We start from the raw sequence: 14,574 nt of genomic DNA, 5'->3' as shown, positions 1-14,574 counted from the left end.
TGGGTTGGCCGGGTAATAAACCGAACTCGCGTGTGAACGTGCACTGAACGTGTTTCAACCGTCGACTCAATCGACACGAAGTGAGCAAGAGTTACGCAACAGGAAATTGTTTACTATTGTCGGAAGATTGTCGATTCCCGATGACGCAACAAGCCGTGCGTGGCCGGGAGCCAAGAGGGCAAAAGTGGCCGTGCTGCTCCGGGTGGGAGGGACGGCATTACTGTGTCTCCTGTCAATCAAAGCGATAATCAATCGTGGATGTCGGTAAGCTCGGGTATGCAGAAGAGTGCAGATAACGTGTTTTTTTTTTTTTTTAAAGTATTTCGAAAAGATGCTGTTGTGTCCACGGTGAAAAAACAAAACAAAAAAACAACAAAGATAGAAACCCTCAGAGAATTTGTAACGTTTAGAAGGGGAATTGTATTGGTTTTAATTGAAACTGTAAATGGTTACTGGTAATTTGTTACCTTCTATTGGTGGCATGTTATGTCGAACGGATACTGTTAAAGCCCATTAACTGTTTCAATGGTTAGCTGACGGTTTGTAATTGTATTTGTAGTGGAAACCATTAGAATTTCTGTGATTTTTTCTTTTTAATCCAGCAGGGTTCACATGTCTGAGGAAGCACGTTCTAACTGACGTGCAACAGGAAAAAAAAAACCTGGCTGGTGGATGGGAACTGGCACATAGCCTAAATAAATTGGGCAAAAAACGTTTTCACGAGCACATTTCCACTCCCTCATCTTAGCGATTTGTTGGGTTTTTTCGGTCTGCTTAAATCTGTTCAGTGTGAAACACAATCATCCCCAATAGAAAACCAGTCCAAAGCATCAATTTTTCACTTCCATCAACATGGCTCTCACTCATACTCACTTTCTTTTCCTTTCCTTTCATGTACATCAAACCCATTTCCCAATGTATACGTTGTTTACGTTACTAAATGTTATTAGAGCCCACTATTAGAAGGTCCAATATCCATAACAGAGACCTACTGCATGACTAACAGCACTCCATTCTAAACCATAAGAAAAGCTGGCAAAGAAAGATATCGAACAATTACGCTAAAGTGATTAGACGTGATGCTTTGCCTCCCGTGTGTGATAAAAATGGCCATTTGGGGGGGGTGGGGGGGGTGGTGGTTGTTCAGCAAGACGGAGGACAAAGGAAAAGGCCGAGATGAGCCGTGTGACCTTTTGGTGAGTCAATAAATGTGAGTCACTGGACGTAACGATGAAGAAGTTACTCATGCTTCACAGACTGCCAAGTGCAATCTTTCCACTGAAAACTCCACAGCGTGACGTCAGTCGAACAAGGTCGGTCTGTAATTACTACAGCCCTGCAATAACGTCTAGCGAGAGCAAAAAATAACAACACACCTTTCCAAAGGTTTTTAAGACTAACAGACATTTATGACATGTATTTATGTTGCTTTATTGGACAATCTGTCATCCCTATTTGCCCAAGCTCATGTTCCAGATAAGATATCTTCAGGGTGGAGGGACGAGGACAGGTGTGATTAGACGAAGGGTCCTCAGGGGCTGCAGTAACACAACACAACACGCGACATCTGGCCCTGAATTCTGCAGCTGGCACCGGGCCAGACACAGCGCACGGATTCATTTTAAACAAACACAGATCACAAAATGATGTGGGTCTATAAAAACAGCTAAAAGCCTGTGTTGGGCATTTTCAGGGATTTCTGCTTTTAAGCTCAAAACGTTTTATCAGGAAATAAACGCTGAGGAAGCAACAGAGGAGGCTCACCGTATGAACCGTTCACAAACTGGAACAACGTGCAGAGCGGAATATTATCAAAACCCAAGTCCTTTTATTTGCATGACGCAAAATAGCAACTCGGTTTAAGCTTTAGTTTAACGACAAGATGTACAAATCTCGATGCGTTTTATGGGTGCTATAAACGTTCACTCACTCACCAGCCTGGTAAAGTTAACTTGACCAAAAAATAATAACAAAAATGCAGTGTTAAGTTACAGCTTCACTTCTGACACTGGAGACTCCTTCCTGTAAATGCTAGCCATGTTAAATGATTCAATTTAATGTCTTTTCTGAGTATTTCTATTACTATAGAAACGCCACTGTTTTATAATCAGTGCATTAAAGTGCACCTATTATGGATTGGAAACATGCCTAATTTTGTTTTAAAGCTCTCGTACAATAGATGCACACGCATCCGAGGTCAAAAGACACTTTAACGTGCTCATAATTTAAACTGTAGCGTTACATCCCCCCGCAGTGTCTCAAACGACTCGTTAAATGATCCGTTCAAAAGGATTCCTTCTAAACTTCTCCTTTCGGAGCGCATACTCTGCTCTGATTGGTTAGACGTCCCAGTCTGTCACGATCAGTCTACCACCGTCACGGAGTAGCCGACGAAGGCCAGAGGCGGGGCTTTTTGTTACGAACCTACGTAAGTTTGGAATCACTAATGACTCGTTTCGGCTGTTCGGAATCGATTCCTTCTTTTGGGAGTCGATAACTCCGTTCGTCGTGCGCTTTGTTTTTTAAACTCTGCAGACTTTTTTTACATTCACAAACAGTTATATCTAAAACGCTACGTGAAAGGTAATATTTGAAAAACCATAATAGGTGCACTTCAATATAAACTCGTGCTTTGCAGCTGCACTACTTTAATCGGCACGTTAATGAACAGTACCAACCGGGTAAATATTTGCATTCGCTTTTGATAAACGAGGAAAGCGGCTCGGATTTCCGAGACAAGCTTTTCTCCTTCCTGAAAAATCTCATTCACATTCGAGCCATCTAAACTCGGACAAACCGCTGAGCTCTTGTTCTCACGAAACGTCACCTCCTTGACGCCCGTGACCTCAGGCCTGGGCTGCCATGGCGACCGGAGAGCCGTCCCGGATCAGATGCAGCACGCGGCGTGACAAAAAAAGTGTTGGTTAATCTCGCACGCCGAGGAACACATGGACCGATAAGAAAAGTTTTCCACTTTCACCCTCTCAGACCTCACACTCCCTCTCCTTTATTTACACTCCTCCCTCTCTCTCTCTCGCATATTTTTCCCCCCTCGTTGCCGCAGTCGAGCAGCAGGAGGCCATAACTCCGGCTGCAGCAGAAAAACGACGCCAGGGTGGTGTGTGTTTCTCTCTGTGGTTTGAGCCTTTGTGGCGAGAGCCTTCAAGCTCTAATTCAGTACGTCTATCTGAATAACCAAATGGGCAATCCCATGCAAATTTTAACCTTACGATGGAAATAAAAGGTGAAAGGATGTGCGCACACAAAAAAAAACAAAAAACAAAAAACCCATACACTCTTAACTTGGGTCCATATTTAGTTGTATTTCATTGCTGTGAATGATGTTCTATTTTGCTTCCTGGTGCCAAGTTCACACAGTAAACTCTGATTCTTTAGTCTGGAACTGGAGGTATAAAGCTAGTTTAGCTACCAAGTGAGCTAACATGTAAACCAACACCAGGAAGTAATGTAAAAAAAAATGTAAATAAAAAATAAATAAAAAGAGGGATCAAGGCAGCGATATTTTACTCTAAATCGTAACCGATATGTATATATGCACTTTCTAGAACGGAAAAGAAAATGACCGAACAATTGACTTCACTCACATCTACAAGCGGGAGTGGGAAATGTACTGAAATTGTTTTACTCGCTTAAATATTCTAAATAAACAACAAGAAGATGTCCAAGTCAAATTCTACAAACAAATGTATAAACGTATATAAGCATGAAAATTAGCACAAAAGATTCGCAAAATAGAAAGACGTCACTTTTGAAAATCATGCTAGTGTCAGTTCCTGACGATAAACTGATCAGCGGCTTTCACGAAAGGAACCAAAGAACGCGGGAAAACATTAGCTAAGGCTAACCATTGACTGCGTCGTTCCTAATCTCGGAAATGTTAGTAACAACGCAAACGCAAACTGTTAACAAGTGCTGCGTCCAAATTCGCCGAGTCATACTACGTGCTAAAAATACGTACTCTTTTTGTGAGGGGAAAAAGTACATACTCTCAAGTGTGTCGCAAAAGGGTATGCAAGTACTGGGACGTACGAACCGCGTCGTGTAGCGGAAAAGAACATTGTTGCGTTTCAAATAAAATTTTTTAAAAAACCAAACAATTAAAAAATGTTGGTTAGTGTTTAACATTTAAAAAGGTTCTTATACTTAGAAAGAGAAAACGCGTCGCCGATGTTGCACTCGTTCCGCCATGTTTGCAGGACGAATTCGGTGAAGCGAACCATCACAAAACTCCTCCTTCCTTCCTTCGCACAAGGAATTGTGGGTAATATTAGCTGTAAACTAACTAACTAACTAACTAACTAAATAAATAAATAAATAAATAAATAAATAAATAAAGTGTCCACGGTACCACTGGATCAAATCTACCGGAGATTGTAGACCATCCGGGGATGTTTGGGATTCTCGTTTCAACACACTACAATTCGGGACACACCGACTCCGATCTCGGATACCGGTTAGATCGGATAGTGCAGTAGGCGAATTGGGACGCGGCACGGCGCTAACGTTTACATTTGAGTTAACACTTTCCCGTTGCGGTCATTTATGACGCAAAATACGACTACTTTCATTTTGGATCACAGATCAGATCGTACTGTAAAAAAAAACAAAAAAACAAAAAAAACACAAAAAAAAAAAACACTATTTTAATAAAAATCTCAAAACTTTTTGCTAACAAAAGCACCAAGAAAACAACGGAGCCAAATTCTGAAAACCTACACGTTCAGAGATCGTTTAATTCCGCATTCTCACACACACAAAAAAATAATAATGTCATTTTAATAAAACATAAAATGTCATTACTGAAGCAAAAGCAGGTTTTTAACATCAATTTGTTTACTTGGAGCATTGAAAAGTACCAAAATCTGACCCACAATACTCACAAGAGGAAACCTACTTCGTAACATTTTGAAGTGAGGTTCTTCCTGTGAGGTTCTTGGGAAAATACAAGAAGAACTCGACAATATAAATGAGCGTGTGCAGGTCTAAGTTTATTGAACGCTTACGGAAGGAGTCTCCAGTGTCAGCGCTTCAGAAAACAGTAGGTTACATGACAAACAGCCGTCTGTACATGATAAACCGACCCTACGGCACTGGCGACTTTAGTTCCTGCCTGCAATTCGTTCCAGGTTGGCATGTTTGAGGAAAAATAAAGCTTGGAAGGAAGTAGCATAGACGCTTGTTTGTGACCATGCCGAGAGTACGTAGCTAGTACGGCTAGTTCGCTTTGCTAATCTGGCGAGGAGGCTAGGACGAAGTGGCGCGTGTAACTTGAACAAACGATAAACCGATTCCGTGCTTTATTTCCATCTCCGTTAGCTAGCCTTAGCTACTCACGGCTGAGGACAGGCTACACACAGCAAAACAGCGCCCACAAGAGGTAACTAAACGCACTACGACAGACTTGTCACTCTCTATGCAGGTTTAAACTCAGAAGCCGTTATGCCATCCATTACCTCACAGAAACTCACATGGCGATAACGGAACAATAGGATGAATCACGTAGCGCTAGCGACAGCAGCGACAGCAGCGACTAAACAGCACCTTCATATTGCGTTTTTTTAAAACAAAAACATCAAGCTGAAACGAAGCTAGTCGCAAAGTCTTTCCTTCAAGAGTTGGGAGAATGCTAGCCAAGGATGTTACGATTTTCCAAACGCAACATGCACATTAAATAAATAACGCAACGTGTTGGTTTAACCATTCGTCTACTCCGTTCCGGCATTAGTCAGGTTTACTGAAGGGCTACGTCTAGAAACGAAGTCACCGTGGCAACGTTACAGCTGATTATATACGCTTCTCACTGCGCAAAAAAAAAAAACAAACAAAAAAAAAGATAATTTACATAAAATAGTGAGAAGCGTGGGAAAACGGACGAGACGCTCAAGGCGGCGAGTTTAATTAAGTGAATTTGCATGGAGAAATGCGGTGCAAACAAACAGGCAAATCAGAGGCCGTGCTGGAATCTCTGAATTTACTGGAACGAGATCATTCCATAATTTTATTAATGAATATGGATCAATAATTAATTTTTTTTAAAGGAGGAAGACGGCATGGTTTTGTTCGATTTCTGGCGTTAGTGTGGGATTAGCTCCATCTTGTTATAGGCTCATGGATTTCAGTGGCCTAGCTGCTCTGAATGCACAACGTACTTAAGTTCAGGACATTCTGTCTCTAGCAGAGTGGGAGGGGATGTGCGTGTGTGTGTGTGCTTCTGTGTGTGCGCGCGCGTGTGTGTCAAAGCAGAGAAAACATTAAATAAGAAGAGAAAGAAACCCTTTTGATTGGACTGAAAAACCCCCCCATAAAAGCAGCCTGCTGTATGTTGTGTATAGGAAATAATACATGAAGGGGTGTGCTGTTTCAGGAAAATAATCAATCAACCACACACCAGTTAACCCCCCCCCCCCCCCCCCCCCCATTTATACAACATTACGATTCGTCAACGATTACAATTCATTCGTTAAACGAACGCCACATCTTAGTTTTTATCCGTTTACGGTCACGCCTTAAAGCTCCGGTTTTAGCTCGGACTCTTACAAAGCACCGACACTGGAGACTCCTTCCGTACGTGTTCCGTACGAAAACTTCCACAGATCGACAAGAATGCACGTACTGTTGCTATAGAAACGCTAACGTCCTAGAAGCAGGATTTTCAGATTTTCGCGATCGTAAGATGAAGAAAACGGCGCAGTATTTGTAGGGGCTTGTGATTTTTTTTCATTCAAAATTACAGCAGATTTTCCCGTAGGTTCGGGGCGGAGATGAGTCACGTGACGACGTCGTGACACGCGTTCGGCCGAAGCCGTCTTCGATTCACGTGTCGAACATGAGTACAGCTAAAAAGGTCTACCGACAAACATCGCTGCAAAAGAGCATGTGGAACGATCGCGTACGATTTCACCGATTCGAGTAGTTCTCCACAACATTAAATAAATAAACAAACAAATAAAATCAAGTGATTTTATTGGCCCATGATGATCACAAAAAAACAACAACAACAACAAAAAAAAACCACCTCTGTGAAATCCTGTACGGACAAGAGAACAAATAAATTATTTACAGTCATAGCTGCTGCTGTAGAAAATCAATCAACACTTTCTGACCAATCAGAACGGAGCATTCAGCAGCGCCGTGATACAAGCAGGCCGTATCGGACACGAGTCAGATTATGGCCGATGCGGAGAGACAATATAAATATGCAATAAGTACAGGATATTTCGAATTAATCAGCACACTCGTGTCTGTCCAATCAGGTCCATCAGTCGCCATCGCACGCTCTTTTTGTTGTTGTTGCTGTTTTTAACTGGATGAAAGTAGCATGCCCCTAACTCAACCCGCGTTTCATTTAAGGCGTCCGTTCTGTACGCAAACGCACCCGAAGGCAGAAAAAGATGTCTTTTTAACCGTCTTGGAATAAAACAATTCATTCCTCGAGAAAAAAAAAAGCAAGAGCTCAACAAGCTCAGCGTTAAAGAGTCACACGACTTCACGCTGAAATTCTCGAGAGTGAGAGCGCGCTTATACACTCGGTCAGGAGAAAGGCAATCCTGAGCCGTGCATGTAATCCAATCTGAAACACACACACACACACACACACACACACACACACACACACACACACACACACACACACACACACACACACACACTCTAACACACTGCTCAATTCGTCCAGGTGTGTCACTTGTTCGCTCACCTCTGTCCTTTTCAGGAATAAAGAATTAACCAATCGTACGCAGGGTCACCGAAGGGTCACGAGCACCTGCAGCCGGCCGTGGCTTTTAACAGCCAAACAAAACATCTATCTTTCTCTTTCACTCACTCACACACACAACAGCAGTTCTAGAAGATGAAAAACTACAAGTCAAACGATTTCTATTCATAAATCTTCCAAAAAGTAATTATTATAGGGATAGAAGTAAGCTTAAAATTAGGGATAAATACCAAAGCGTATGGATAGATCCGCACCGTGTGTTTTAGACTAAATCTCGTAAAGCCGAAATTTCTGATCTATATCCATCTATCTATACAACTAAATAAATAAAGAAATAACTTAATTAATTCATTTTAAAAAGCCCACTTAAGTCAAAATTTCTACTCTGAAAAAAAAAAGTCGAGTTCAGCGCGTGACGTCCCATCAACACGGCTGCTCGCATAAACACCGTCAACATAAACAAACATAAATGCGCTTCTTTTCTAAGCGTAAACACGGTCTGTCCTGAAGACCGTTAAGAAACACCGACACTGGAGACTCCCGTGTTACATTTACTGTACGTGAACGTCTCCTTATGGAAAATTTCCCCACAATCAACGATCACACGATTGTTCGCGTGTGTAGCGTCCGTCCTCAATTTCGCCACTGTTACTGAAAACCAACGAATCGACACGCTCCGACCAATCGGAAGCCAGAATTCAAAGAACGGAAGGAAATCCGCCTCATGTTCTCTCACCACAGTAGCAGCAACTATACGGTGAAAGCTGACGAAAAGGGAAAGCCCTGGCTGGAAAACAAATCAATTCATATATAAATAAATCCCTCTTGTGTTATAATCGACACCGAAACCATCTTGAGCAGATCATGACAGCGAGGGGTGGCTTGGCTGAGAGCCGGTTACTCAAACTTGCACTTCCTCATAACCAGTGCAACTGAAATTAAATAAATAAAGAGATGGATAGATAAATAAAGAAATAATTCCGTACTCTTTGCCCTTGATCAGTCATGTGCAATAAAAACACGACTGTGCGTTTTCGCTGTTGCCCAACACCGCTGCAGAACGATGGATGGCGGCCAAGTTTACCAGCTGCAAATTCGAGTTAGTCTACAGTGAGGTTTTTAAAAAAAAATCTTAAGTACTCGGTAAAAACATCACAAACGTTTGTCTTTTTTTTTTTTTTATTACTTATTGTTTAAACCACCGTGAAAACACATCAAACGCGTTCACATTGAAAGTCATGTGACGTGTTCGGAGATTCTGCTGCTACTCGGATGTTTGACGCTACTCGTATTTTTTCCCCCGCAATTCCTGCAAGTAGTTAGTGGCCGTGTCGCTCGTGTCACAGAGGGACACCGTTATCGCTAGTGCAGTTCATTCGAGAAAAAAAAATATATATTTTTTTATATATATTTTTATATATTTATATATACTCGCTTTCTTGACATTTTAGAGGGACGTTTAACGCAGTCATGATGAGAAACGGAACATAGAAGTAGCAGAGACGAATACTAGAGTCAAAGTCGCAGAACGCAACGCGGGTATACGATGCAGAGCGTTATCGCAGGGACTCGGCTCGGCTGGTTAGCGATCTACGAGATGACGAGCGCGATGATAGACGGCGGTCTTCGCCTAAACGCTTCGTTTGATCAGAGTGAACAGGCGAGGAGGCAAGAGCACTGGAGATGGTAAAGCACTAAAGCGCTGCTGCACGCTCGACTTTGATCTGACTGTGACATGCGTACACATTCCTTCTGGAAACAGCAAACCGTATCAGTGTTATAGATTTAACGTGCGAATATGTCCGTATGTTTACTGATCAAACGCGAACACGTGCACACGTACAGTATAAAAGTTTTTCAAAAGCAAAGAAGTGCCGTTTTGTTTAGCGCTAACGTTCCGAGCGGCCATGTTGAAAAACTCAAAGTTGACTCCGCCTCCCTGACTTTCCGAGTAGGAAAAATCAAACGTCGGACAGTACTTGCGCTCGGGGTGTTGTTTTTTTTTGTTAATCGACTGCTTTAGCTTTAGATCCCGATCTCTCCGGCTGGGAAGGAAAGCCGATGATAAATCTTCGCCACGATATCTCAGCCCCGCATCAGGGCTTCCTCTCCGTCGCCGGATTTGTTCACAACATTTGCATTTTAAAAAGAGGATGACCTTAAACGGCATTTAAAAAAAATAAAAATCTGCCGAGACAAAACAAGTGGTCCTTTTAAACGATTTGGTTATGGAAAGAAGTCCTGGGATTGTCGTTAACGCTGCCCATTTAAAAGGATTTCTCTTCAGCTTGAGTAGTTTCTCAAAGATAAATAAAAGATTGCCATCTATATATGTATATGTATATATATATATATAAAAAAAAATTTTTAAAACATAGGTGACACCATTTGGCAAATCATGTGGCATTTACGTAGCACGTCACACCTGGAATTTATGTAAAGCGTAAAGCATCACGACGCCGCAGGCTGATTATAAAAGGCTTGTTTTCCGATAACAGCACAAAGCTTTTTCTTCCTCTTCTGCAACAGATTTTCTTTGTTAAACGACTATTTACACGTTGAGTATTAGACTGTCGATCGTATAAATTGTCTCCTGTAAGAACCTTTTAACAACTGTTAAACTTTCACGTCATAGAGAATAACCAAACGTCAACACCAATCAGATCTCGCGTCGTCGACCAATCAGATTTCAGACTTCAAACTTTTCAGAAATATAATCTAAAAAACATCACTGGCGTAGTGACAGATTAACGTCCGATCTCCCCGTTAGACCCGACCCCAAATCAGCACCACGTCCTCTCGACAGGTCTCGGTTTGGGATCGTACGTTGATATGTTCATGAAATTTACTACATTCCAATAAAAAATAAACAACACCACTCCTTTCAATGAGTCGGTGCTTCCTTCAAAACCTTTTTTTTGAGGATTGCTTATTGGTAAACAACAGCTTTCATATCCAACCACGAAGAGTGCAATTTCCTCAAAGTGAAATGGAGGAAATCCGACACCTTGACAGTCATTTAATTCCCTAATATTAATATTAATACTTGGCTTGATTCACAGATTAACCTAATTAACTCGATTTCTCCTGACATTTCTTCTTACAGCTCATTTCCATATTATTATTATTATTATTATTATTATGAATTATTTGATCTGAAACATTGAGAAACAATGAAAATATTACTTAACTCAGCAAACTAATCCATGACTGGTTGGTTTAATAAGCTACAATAAAAACAACAGAACAACTGATTGGGGATTTATTGCCATATGGATGTTTACTGGGAAGTCCAAAGACAATTCATTTAAAATGAGGTCAATTTATTATAGTATCGCATTACATGTAAGCAAGCTAAACGGAGCAAAGCCCAATCTAACAAATGACCAGCAGGGTATTTCTAGTTGGTTCTTTTTGGAAATAAATAAATAAATAAATAAATAATAAACACATAAGGATTTCCATGATCCAGTCCAGGTGTTTTCCAAATCACAATCACTATGAATGTTTTATTCCCTGCCTTGGAATTTCTAGAAAGAGTTTCAAAAATAATAATAATAATTAAAAAAAAAAAAAAAAAAAAACCCTTTAGACTAAACACCATCTTGGAAAGACGGACACATTTGTAATGCCGTTTGTCGACAAATCATTTGCAACAACTTCACATCTGGAAGGATGTCACTTCAGTGTAACAGCTGGAGCAATCATAAAACTGCTTAATGGATTTAAAAGTACTTACCTAGACTGAGCAGCCATTAATGCGAACCCCCCAAAAAAAGATTATGAGCCAAATTTGAAGTTGCTGATTGCCATGGAGCTTCTTGGCACTTCTCTCCACGAAGCCGTGTTTTCACATCGCGTCGCAATCAACCCGAAACGATCAAAGTATTCATTTATAAACGCCGAAAGTAGGATTGATCGTCCATAGTTCACAACTTATTGTAGCAGAACAGCTAGGAGCTTGATCCCTGGACTCACTGGGCTAAACCATCCGAGTCATCCATGCTTCCGGGGGAGGGGGGGTGTCCGGAGATCGTATCGACCGAGCTGGGTAAGATTTACACGACACATACACACTCAGAAAACACCCAGCACGAGTAATACAGTCTTACTAAACACGATGCGACTTTTATGAAGTCTTCTATCTCCTTTAGTAGTGTCGTGTCATGTTGGAAAGCGCCAGATGTTCACCCCTTTCAGCCGTCAGAAATGGTACGGCCGCTTGGATCCTATTATGGGCATGTTATTCTGAAAGAGCGTGCCAAAATATTACAGAGGGGGGCGCGTGCGTGAGCTAGAAAACTCCTATTGAAAACATGATGTTCACGTTTCCTAACAAAATAATACTTAATGTTCAGTTATTACTCTGAATATGTGGTACTATAATAGTAATTATAACAGTGCATTTATTTCTGTTCAGAGTAAATATTTACATGGCTGTGGTATACAAGACGTGGGATGAAAATGACTCGTCATTGCAATTGCATGGCTCGTACAACGCAATTATTTGCATTGAAGCATGTTCTTGCATTATTTATGGAAGTGCATGATTTATTTTGGGATAAAAGCAACATGGATACTACATAGGGGGGGCGGGGGTGTGTTGGGGCTTTGCCTATTATGGTTTGCTCCTGGAGATGGTTCTGCAGAGCTCAGGTTCTCCACCCGTGGGATATCTTCTGTACACTTTTCTGGCCACAACCTTCAGGATGTTGAACGTCGCGATCTGATCGGCTGTTTGCACGTTTGTGGTTGGTCAGTCAAAAATTTCCTGTTCCTGTTAAAGGAGCCAGTTCTTGGCCACCTTTAAAAAGTCTGATGAAATGTACCAGACTTTGGCTTGCGAGACTAGAGTCATGGTGGATCTGGAACCTGTCCTAGAAATGCCCTGGATGTAATCCTGTATGGGGAACCACACACACACACACACACACACACACACATATATATATATATATATATATATATATATATATATATATATATATATATATATATATATATATTCGCACACTCCTTTACACCTATAGGCAATTTAGAGTAGTCGATTCACCTACTGGGCTGTTTTTTTTCTGGTGGGGGATAAACGGCGAACCCCATAGGAAACCCATGCAGGCACATGGGGAAAATGTGCAAAACTCCATGCAGACAGCTCAGGATCGAATTGTAGGCCCTGAACTGTCAGGCTGCTGCTCAGAGTAATCTTGCCTACTTTTGCATAAAATTTTACCTTCGCACAAGACACTTCCAAATGCAGTTAGATAATACTAGTTGGCTACTTTACAAGCTTCACACATGGGTAGAGTAGTTTAAATAGTTACATCCTTGATTGATGTCACCTCTTCTGCTAATCGCTAGTCAAAAGAAGCTGCCAACAAACTATTTAGACTTGTTAGCAGCCGGTAACTTTCTTGAGACGTTTGAAACATGACTTTCCAACAGATTAAGCAACTGCGTGACTTAATTTAAAGACATATTTTGCACATTTATAAAATGTAACAATATAACATTTATTAGTGTTCATAAGTAGCTATAGGTTAAACAGCACTGCGCATGATCAATAAATATATGAAAAGGTCATCCTAGGGAAATGAATGAAATTAATGGTTGAAATGAGCTACGTGAGCACCCTTGTACTCCAGGAGCATTCTGTCAACCCGTCCAGCAAATCAGGTAATATCAGCTGCACTCAGAGACATACTTCTCCCAGAATACATCTTTCACCTGCTGATAAAAGAGCTACAGAGTTCTGGCATGTTTTCAGCTAGACCCTTAAAAAATATTGATGGAAGAATAGAAATAAAGGACTACAACTAAATTCCAGGTCCCAAAGGTAAGCAGTAATGTGTCTGTTATAGTCGAGTACTTGAGTATTGCCTGATTTTATTTACCAGGTTCGAAGTGCCACACCATTAACGACTAGCAAAATACACTAGACACAGATAATGTTTCCAAAATCGTCAATGGAATAACGATGAAACCATGGCAGAGCAAGCATCGTTTTGAATAACCAGCTGTATTTCACATTATCCTTACCTACAATTCAATTGTGCTGTGTTGACAAAGGTCTGGGACAGATAAGAGAACAGCTCTTAGGGAGGCAAAGTCCATGGACGGCTGGCACGGCACGTAAGAGGGAACAGGTACACTCGCTACAAGTCAAAATGTAGCTCACGCTTGACATTCCACCGTGGCTCAGATACACACCGGGGTCCTTGGCGAAATAGTTTGTGTTTGTTATTTCTTCCCAACAGCTCCCCACCCACTAAGCATGAGGTGTTGAATCCTAGCCTAAAGAGATACACTCAATGCAGTGTTTATTTTCACTGATTTAACAAACGTCAGCTAATCGACTACCAATTAGTGAGTTTAATTGCTTGTTAAAGGAGAACAAACATTAAACTCCGCAGGTATTCTAAGACCTGTGTTTGCTACCTCCGGGGTTGGGGGGTTCGAATCCCGCCTCCACCCGTGCTTCAAGGGTTTCCTCCGGGTACTCCGGTTTCCTCTCCAGTCCAAAGACATGCTTTGCAAGCCGATTGGCATTTCCAAATTGTCCGCGGTGTATGAGTGCGTGTGTTCACTTGTGCATCCAGGGTGTCCCCTGTCTTGTGCCCCAAGTTCCCCGGGATAGGCTCCATGCTCTCTTGAGTAGGATAACCGGTATGGAAAATCAATGGCGCTGTACCAAAGGACACTTATTTTTCAGTTGGCAGAACATGAGGCCAATCGTACCTCTTCCTGACAGAGGTAGCCATAGCATTTAGGATTTTGACCCCCTGTTACAGCGACACAGGAGAAAGCTTTCTGTTTTCTCAGCTAAAGCACCCCAGCTCTTT

General features: G+C 41.5%; 1 protein-coding gene across 1 annotated transcript in view; it reads right to left on the bottom strand.

The window, feature by feature from the left end:
- aff1 (AF4/FMR2 family, member 1) overlaps window positions 1-11,923 on the bottom strand; it is a 55,804-nt gene extending 43,881 nt beyond the window's left edge. The window contains exon 1 of the mRNA XM_053687708.1: window positions 11,475-11,923. Coding sequence (XP_053543683.1) covers window positions 11,475-11,491 — 17 coding nt within the window. The 5' untranslated portion in view covers window positions 11,492-11,923. The remainder of the gene's footprint in view (window positions 1-11,474) is intronic.
- Between the last annotated feature and the right edge of the window lie 2,651 nt (window positions 11,924-14,574).

This window comes from Ictalurus punctatus, chromosome 18 (genome assembly GCF_001660625.3).
Source record: "Ictalurus punctatus breed USDA103 chromosome 18, Coco_2.0, whole genome shotgun sequence".
Taxonomy (NCBI): Eukaryota; Metazoa; Chordata; class Actinopteri; order Siluriformes; family Ictaluridae; genus Ictalurus; species Ictalurus punctatus.
The sequence above is the reverse complement of the archived record's forward strand: the minus strand, read 5'-3'. Positions and strand labels throughout refer to the sequence as shown.